A 9,369-nucleotide genomic window follows, 5' to 3' on the forward strand; every position below is an offset into this window, starting at 1 on the left:
CTTAAAGGGACGTGCCCACATGTACTTATTGTATCCCAGCTGGCCACGCCCACATGTTAGACCACACCCAGCATGACTCCACTCAAAGATTTTGTCTTTTAACACATCCCTCCTAACCTCCTCCCCCATCACGGCGCCAACAGCGCCAGCTTCAACGCCAGCGTGATGAAGGACACGTCCGTCTCCACCCACAAGCACATTGAGGTGAAGGGCCCGGGAGGCAAGGCCACCATCATCCACGCCCAGTACAACACGCCCATCAGCATGTACTCGCAGGACGCCATCATGGACGCCATCGCGGGACAGACCATGACCAAGGGCCATGAAGCTGGGTGAGAGCGCCGCCTCCCCCACCTTCCTCCTTCTTACTCCTCTCTTACTCCTCTTTCTCCTCTTCGTGGTGGATCAGCAGTACATTTTGACTTTGAGCAGGGGTGTCCAAACTTGTTCCCAAATCAAAGGATATAGGAGCCGTTTGGCTCAACGTGCTAACAACTTACAGGGGGTCCACGGCGGTCCCATCAATCAACTAAAAATCATTCACACGTCTTTCTCTTTTTCTGTGTGTTCTAAAGATATAAAAACAGCTAAAAGAGGTAGCTAAGAATGCACGTCATGGGACATAATCGAGACCGCTCTAACTCGTGACTAGCTAGCACATCCTCGATCCCGATGCTTCAGGCCAGTAGCAAAGGCAACGTCACTTATTAGTTCGCTTTTTGAGCTTCGTTAGCTCAGTGCGTCAAAGAAAAGGAAAGCCATCGCCATGCGAAGGAAAATGGTTTTGTTTCATTTGAACATGCATCAGATTACAATAGAATGCATCCCATAATCAGTTCACAGTTCCACATGTCCAAAAGGAGTAGGAAGAAGCAAAGCTTATTAAATCCTACCCCTCCATCTGGTACTTTTACAATCAGTAACTGTTACATTTGTTCACTTCCTGCTTTCCTAATATAGTAAAATATATATATATATTTTTTGTTTTATTATTATTATTATTATATTTTATCATTTTTATCATATCATTTATTTAATGTTATATATTTTTTTTATTTTATTTGAAGAGCCGGTAAAAAATGTTTTTTTTATTATTATATTATTATTATTTTATTTGAACATTTTTATCATATCATTTATTTAATGTTATTTTTTATTTTATTTTATTTGAAGAGCCGGTAAAAAAATGTTTTTTTTTAAATTATTATTATTATTTTATTTTATCATTTTTATCCTATCATTTATTTAATGTTATTTTTCATTTTATTTTATTTGAAGAGCCGGTAGAAAAAATATATTATTATTATTATTATTATTTTATCATTTTTATCATATCATTTATTTAATGTTATTTTTTATTTTATTTTATTTGAAGAGTCTGTAAAAAAATATTTTGTTTTTTTTATTTTTATTATTATTTTATCATTTTTATCATATCATATTATTTAATGTTATATATATATTTTAATTTATTTGAAGAGCCGGTTAAAAAAAAAAAAACAGCAGTGGGCCGTATTTGGCGGCCCCAGGGCCACAGTTTGGACACCCCTGGCATTGACATTTAATATTGGTTTTAGTCTTCCTCCAACACAGCAGGGAGGAAAAGTACAAACGTTATTAAGAATACCCTTTCACACAGTTTAGCCTCGTTGCCATGGCTACCCACAGCCATCTTTTATCTCCTGACTCTTCGGAGTAGTTGCTCCACCCTCTTGTGTTGTCGCTTCGCCCGGTCAGGCGAAGAAGTTGTTTGGCAGGACCGCAGGAAGCTTTTGTTCATGGTCGTGTTGTGAGCATCGGGTCCTTGTGGTTGTGATGACTGTCGGAGGTGAAAGGTCAAACGGCACATTGAGTTTTATGCTGAGCAACGTGACTAACGAGTTGGTTTGTGAGGCATGAAAACATCGAACGTCGACTTCCGCCATGTGAACGCTTGCTCGCCTTCTGACTGTCTGCCTTCCTACAAATGTTCTGAGCTCCTTTTTCTCCTTCTGCGTGGAAAGTTGTGATGCTTCTGTGTGTGTGTGTTGTTTTATTATTTCATCTTTTTCTCCTCCAAATCCCACTCAAAAATCCCCTATTTTTGCTCGATATTTATATTTATAAGTCCGTTAAGAGTTCAAAAATGAAGCGTTTGGTCCCTTAATGCGCCCTCCAAGCTCCCCCAGGTTGACATGCTTGGGGTTTGGGTGTGGGGGTGGCGGGGGCGCCCCGTATGTGTGGTTGCAGTCCACCGCTGTCCAAAGAGCGCCTTGTAGACAGCGCCTCCCCAGTCTACCAGGCCGTCCAGAGTGCACAGAACGACCAAGACGAGGGCGAATGGGGTCGCCGCAGCGCCAACGTGCAGTCCAAGTCCTTCCAAGTCCTGGCCCACATGACGGGAACCGACTCCTGTAAGTCAAACCAAAATCACTTCAACATAAAACTAAGACATCCTCATGTTCTTAATTGTGTTTGTGTACCCACAGTCACAGAGGAGGAGAAGGAGGAGGAGGTTAGGAGGAGCAGGTAGGATGCGTGGACACCCTCCCCCCTCCCCCGCCCTCCCCACCAGCTCTTCACCTGCACAGCAAGCCCCGCCCCTCCTCACCTCCACCAGCCTGCTTCAAATATTATCTGCTGAACACTTAAATGGTTATTCAATGCATTCTACAGCATTATCCTGCTGTAGTGACCACAATTGACCACAAGATGTCGCGCTAGGACAGATAATGAAGACAATGAAGATGTCTTCATTGGAATCTAATGACACAACAGGTGTCAGATACAGTAGACTCGAACTCGCATAATAATCAAGATATTGTTTGTATGCGTAAAGGTATGATGCAGCCAGTATTTTATACATTATATGGTAACCATGGAAACCCCGCTGCCACGCCCTCAATAGGAAGAATCTCATAGTGGACCACACTGATGAAGTCATCTAATTATCGTAATCCTTCCAGAAGGTTCCTTTGCTTTCAGCCCAAATTGAATCTGCGTCCATGCGCTTCATACATCAGGAGGACAAGGAGGAGGAGGAGGAGGAGGCCTCTTAACTCTCCCGCCTGTCTGGGTCCTGATGGATGAAGCTCTCTGGTGCCCCAGCACTTATTTAATCATCCTCCATTATGCGCCGTGCAGTACCATGGTCAGGCCCCATGAATCGATGTCGAGCTTTTAGAGGTTGCGGTTGTTCTGTTGCCGAGCAACAGTAGCGTTTGGATTGTTGCGTGACACACTAACATACTTTTCATGACCTTACACTCGTCTTTGTGTGTGTGTGTGTGTGTGTGTGTACACGTGTACTAACATATTTGTGCTAACATTCTTACACTGTAGCCCTACTGAGCATGCCCAAACATCTGTTGGCCCCGCCCCTGCCGCCATATGGCCTCTGGAACACGCCTACTTAACGCATGACCTTCACAGGTAACCTTGCCACTGTATTTATAGGTTATCACATGGTTTGTCTGGTATCAGGTCCGGGTTTCAGGGAGTGATACTGGGCTTGATTGGCCAGCCAGCCAATCACAGGGCACATATAGACAAACAACCATTCACACTCACATTCATACCTATGGACAATTTGGAGTCGCTAATTAACCTAGCTTGTTTTTGGAATGTGGGAGGAAACCGGAGTACCCGGAGAAAACCCACACATGCACGGGGAGAACATGCAAACTCCACACAGAGATGGCCGAGGGTGGGGAAAGACAAAATAAGAAGCCAAAAAGTTACCACTTCCACAAAAAATAAGAGGAGAACTCATTCATTTTCTACCACTTATCTTCACGAGGGTCGCGGGGGTGCTGGAGCCTATCCCAGCTGTCTTCGGGCGAGAGGCGGGGTTACACCCTGTGACTGGTGGCCAGCCAGCCAATCACAGGGCACATATAGACAAACAACCATTCACACTCACATTCATACCTATGGACAATTTGGAGTCGCTAATTAACCTAGCATGTTTTTGGAATGTGGGAGGAAACCGGAGTACCCGGAAAGAAACCCACGCATGCACGGGGAGAACATGCAAACTCCACACAGAGATGGCCGAGGGTGGAATTGAACCCTGGTCTCCTAGCTGTGAGGTCTGCGCGCTAACCACTCGACCGCCGTGTCGCCGTTAATGCATCATATGTATTAAAAACAAAAAACTTTGGACACCCCATGTCGTAAAAGATTTGTATGTAAAAATGTAAACAAATTTCCGGTTGCTCCAATGTGTTGCATTCAAGTGCTGCTGGGAGAGTAAAGTTTGAGGGGAAAACAGGCTGAAAGTGGATGTTTGGTCATCGTTGTGTTGTATCAGGCTTCTTCAGGGACTAGAGTTTGTTTGGATGTCACCAAGTGGTGGTTCCGATGATGACCTTCTGGGTCCTTTCGAAGGGCAAGTGTTGATGCGTTCCATTCAGACGCCGCCATGTAGCGGTCTTGCTTCTTGTCGAGGGTTGTGATGGAGTCCCCCCGTTCCCCCCCTGAAGGGGCCACACACGAGCGGTGATGTTTGCTCTTGTGTCTCCACACCTGCAGCATGAAGCGCCAGTCTGCCGCCGCTGTGAGCGTCCAGCACACGGCTGCCATGTCCAGGTACCCCCTACGCCCCCCCCCCCCAGAAGCCACGCCCCCGGCCTGGTCTTTAATTCAGCTTCTTGACCATTTGCTCTTCTGTGGCTAACTCCCACTAACCGTTCTTGGAGAAGCGGAGAAGATGAAAGTGACTTTAGATGCTTGCTCATCGCATCTTCATCATCATACCAGCACAGGAACCATCATGCTCTTCATCGCCGTTACTGTACGTTGGTACTTGAACGCATCGTTTTTCCTGTTTCCTCTGCAGCCAGTTCGGTCAGCTCCCCACCATGCCTCCTGCCCAGCAGGCTCCGCCCCCTCAGCCATACCAGCAACCCCCCGCCCAGCAGGCCCCGCCCACCCAGCAGAGCTCCATCCAGATACCCGTCGGCTCGGCCCCGCCCAAGGTGATCAGCACCGCCTGCATCTACCCCTCCCAACCAGGTGAGCTCGGCTCGGTCACGTGATTCGCTGTCGTCACATGACCAACACCAAACTGTGGCTTCCAGCTCAGGCTCCGCCCCAGCCGCGACCTCACCCCGCCGCCCCGGCCCCACCTCAGCCCGGTCCCGGCGCCGCCTCCAACCGCCCCCCCTGGGTGACCGACACCTCCTTTGCAGATAAGTTTGACCCCGGCAAGGCCACCACCACCACCACCGTCGTCAAGGCGCCGCCGCTGCCTCAGGCGGCGCCTCCTCCGCCGCCGTACATCCCCAACCCTTCCCCTGCTGCCCCCAGCCCCGCCCCCGTCACTCCCAGCCCCGCTCCTTTCAATCCCAGCCCCGCTCCCTTCCCGCCTGTGGCCAGAGGCGTGGCCCAAAGGGCGGAGAGGTTTGCTGCCAGCAGCCGCACGCCACTCTGCGGCGCCTGCAACAGCATCATCCGGTAAGCCACGCCCCCCTTCTCTATTGTCGGTTATGATGAAATTTATTTTTTTATCCTCTTCTCTAAGGGGTCCCTTCCTGGTGGCACTGGGCCGCTCGTGGCACCCCGAGGAGTTCAACTGTCACTACTGCAACATGTCGCTGGCTGACGTCAGCTTCGTGGAGGAGCAGAACAACGTTTACTGCGAGAAATGCTACGAGGAGTTCTTCGCCCCCACCTGTGCACGCTGCAGCACCAAGATCATGGGGGTAAGGCCGGGAAAATCCATGAAAAATCATACCTTAAATCAACTTTTAATAAATTAAAAACAATAAAAAGGGCAGACCAGGGTTCGATTCCCACCCTCGGCCATCTCTGTGTGGAGTTTGCATGTTCTCCCCGTGCATGCGTGGGTTTTCTCCGGGTACTCCGATTTCCTCCCACATTCCAAAACCATGCTAGGTTAATTAGCCACTCCAAATTGTCCATAGGTATGAATGTGAGTGTGAATGGTTGTTTGTCTATATGTGCCCTGTGATTGGCTGGCCACCAGTCCAGGGTGTACCCCGCCTCTTGCCCGAAGACAGCTGGGATAGGCTCCAGCACCCCCCGCGATTCTCGTGAGGAAAAGCGGTAGAAAATGAATGAATGAATGAATGAAAAACAATAAAAACACAAAATAAATACTGTATCTAATATATATATTTAAAATAATATTATATTTTATTATATTAATTATTTTATTAATTATATTTATTTTATTAATTATATTTACAATGTTTAAAATAATTTTTAACTTTTATTTAAAATAATATATTTTATTATATTAAGTATTTTATTAATTATATTAATTATATTAATTTTATTAATTATATTTAAAATGATAAAAAAACATTCTTGTAATGTAACTGCAGAGGAGCAATCGCATCGGAGCAGGTGATGCTGTGCGTGTGCATGTTTACATGTGGTTGTATTTATGCCAGCCATATATGAAATACTGCATATGAAATACAGGATAACAAGTAATACAGGAGTACAAGTATATAGAGTAAGAGTACATTCATTCATTCATTCATTTTTTACTGCTTATGCTCATGAGGGCGGTCTTTGGACGAGAGGCGGGGTCCACTCTGGGCTGGTGGCCAGCCAATCACAGGGCACATATAGACAAACAACCATTCACACTCACATTCATACCTATGGACAATTTGGAGTTGCTAATTAACCTAGCATGTTTTTGGAACGTGTGAGGAAATCGGAGTACCCGGAGAAAACCCACGCATGCACGGGGAGAACATGCAAACTCCACACAGAGATGGCCGAGGGTGGGGAAAGACAAAATAAGAAGCCAAAAAGTTACCGCTTCCACACAAAATAGGAGGAGAACTCATTAATGTATTCATTTTATCCTCACGAGGGTCGCGGGGGGTGCTGGAGCCAATCCCAGGTGTCTTCGCGCAAAAGGCGGGGTACACCCTGGACTGGTCGCCAGCCAGCCAATCACAGGGCACATATAGACAAACAACCATTCACACTCACATTCATACCTATGGACAATTTGGAGTCGCTAATTAACCTAGCATGTTTTTGGAAGGAAACCGGAGTCCCCGGAAAAAAAGTCACATAGGGTGGGATTAATCTCGGGTTTCCTAGCTGTGAGCTCTGCGCGCTAACCACTCGACCACCGTGCGGCCCTATATAGAGTACATGAAGTATGCACTACCGGCTTTGTTGTCGTGTTCCAGGAAGTGATGCACGCTCTGAGGCAGACGTGGCACACAACCTGCTTCGTGTGCGCAGCCTGCGGAAAAGCCTTCGGAAACAGCCTCTTCCACATGGAGGACGGAGAGCCGTACTGCGAGAAAGGTGGGCTGCCGCCATCGCCATCGCCACGGCGAAGCCAAGGTTGTTAACGGAGGTGTGGTCTCTCAGATTACGTGGCGCTGTTCAGCACCAAGTGTCACGGCTGTGACTTCCCGGTGGAAGCTGGAGATAAGTTCATCGAGGCTCTGGGTCACACCTGGCATGACACCTGCTTCGTGTGCGCGGTGAGTGAGACCCCCCGGGGGGCGGGGCGACCTTTTGCTTGATGACCAATCATGTGGTGAGAAAAGGGTCAAGTGATGACTTCTGGTTTGCGTCTCCGGCAGGTTTGTCACGTCAACTTGGAGGGTCAACCTTTCTACTCCAAGAAAGACAAACCTCTGTGCAAGAAGCACGCTCACGCCATCAACGTGTAACCTGGCGACAAGCACGCTGCTGCTCTTCACTGTTACACGCGTGTGCAAGAAAACACACACACACACAACGTTTTGCTTTGAGACACCACAAACTTTGTTTTTCTGCTCAGTCTGACCTGAAAGCCGACAACGTGGAACACTTCAGGCTGCGAAAAGCAACTCACGGGTGACTGGAGAAAATATCCCAACCTTTTTACACACACCTGAACTAACCACGGACTGCCCCTCAAGGCTGGATGGATAACGTGTCTACATACATTATTATTATTATAATGTATTTATGTATAAATAATTTATTTATAATCTACATACATTATTATTATTTTTATTATTATTATGATTTATTTAATATTGTATAATTAATTTATTTATATTCTACAAACATTATTATTATTTTTCAAAGTGTCATTAAATTAATTAATTTAAAACAATTTTATATTCAACACACAATTATTTAAAATAAAAACTAAAAACATGAAAAACACTAAATAATTACGGTATATTATATATGTATATATACATCTAATATATATCTTTAAATTAATAAAAACATTCTTATTGATTTTAGAGTGTATATTGAATGTAAAAAAATATGTATAATTGTCACTTTTGTCACTTGTTAATGTGATTAATATTATACATTTTATACTTTATTTGAAATCATAATTAAAATTAAATAATTTTCAATTTTTAAAACAATACATCGAAATATATTTTAATAAATCCATCACAAATTATACTTTATATTATTTTGATCATTTTTTAAATAAATGACTGCATCATTATATATGCTTATTTGCCCACGTTTCCGGACGTTTACAAAAAATAGTTGAATATGATTAATAATGAATTATAAAAAAATACATATAAAACATGAAACTCTTTATTATTGAAATAAATATAAAAAATTAACTAATTAAAAAAACAATAAATAGTAATAAAAATATTATTATATTTAAATGAATATTATATTATGACTATAATTTTTATATTCTTGTATCATATTTTTGCTTATGTGTCCAGCCTTTGTGGGACACCTGAACTTGAGCACAGACGCTCCAAAATAGTCTTTGAATGTCCCACGTTATGTTAGACACTTGAACTAAACAGAGACTGCTACTCACTATTTCATACACTCTATCAAAGCTCAGAATGTCCCACGATACAAACACAGACCATCACACTGTCACTGTGGGTGGGTGTGGGGGGGGGGTCTTGTAGTGGACTCCCATCCCTGCAGAGAAGAAGCTGCCACGTGGTGTCCATTAGAAAGGATTGGTGTTTATTTGCAATTTGGTGCTCATCACAAATGATTTTGTGTTTGTTGTGACGTCACACAATCTTATTTCAGGTTGGGTTTTTTTTCTTTCTAAAGACGCCGGAAGTGTTTTTGGGTGTTTTGTTTGTTTTTTTGTGAGCAGAAGACAAGGCTGAAACAGGAACTAAAGTGTATGAATTGATTTAGTCACAAGTCTGTCTTCAAACCATGAAAGAAGGCAATATTTCCACTGTCATTTGTGCCTTAAACACACCGTGGTGAAAGTACACCGGTTTGATTTCCTGTTGACGATGTGTCTTGGAGAGCGAATGTGTGCATGCTTGATTTTGTCTTTGTGCAGGACGGACGGGCGGAGGTGCGGACGGACCCCAGCCGCCAGGGTTTGTCTGCCAAAAGTGGAATAAAGTCAGACATTTGCTGCGGTTCTTGCGTCTG

The 9,369-nt window shown here is 44.6% G+C and overlaps 1 protein-coding gene across 3 annotated transcripts in view; it reads left to right on the top strand.

Annotated features, from left to right (window-relative positions):
- The window catches only part of LOC131119916 (LIM domain-binding protein 3), a 31,843-nt gene extending 22,487 nt beyond the window's left edge, over positions 1-9,356 (top strand). Inside the window, exons 6-15 of one of the 3 annotated variants that reach the window (XM_078793865.1) lie at positions 2,230-2,393; positions 2,469-2,508; positions 3,322-3,411; positions 4,513-4,569; positions 4,820-4,995; positions 5,061-5,436; positions 5,504-5,684; positions 7,161-7,281; positions 7,348-7,463; positions 7,566-9,356. In XM_078793865.1, the coding sequence (XP_078649991.1) occupies positions 2,230-2,393; positions 2,469-2,508; positions 3,322-3,411; positions 4,513-4,569; positions 4,820-4,995; positions 5,061-5,436; positions 5,504-5,684; positions 7,161-7,281; positions 7,348-7,463; positions 7,566-7,655 (1,411 nt within the window). In that variant the 3' untranslated portion in view covers positions 7,656-9,356. The remainder of the gene's footprint in view (positions 1-2,229; positions 2,394-2,468; positions 2,509-3,321; positions 3,412-4,512; positions 4,570-4,819; positions 4,996-5,060; positions 5,437-5,503; positions 5,685-7,160; positions 7,282-7,347; positions 7,464-7,565) is intronic. The other 2 variants (XM_058064786.2, XM_078793866.1) reach the window with 2 other exon arrangements.
- The last annotated feature ends 13 nt before the right edge of the window (positions 9,357-9,369 follow it).

Source organism: Doryrhamphus excisus, linkage group LG10, assembly GCF_037039965.1.
Source record: "Doryrhamphus excisus strain RoL-2023G ecotype Guam linkage group LG10, RoL_Dexc_Guam_v1.1, whole genome shotgun sequence".
In the NCBI taxonomy this organism is placed as follows: Eukaryota; Metazoa; Chordata; class Actinopteri; order Syngnathiformes; family Syngnathidae; genus Doryrhamphus; species Doryrhamphus excisus.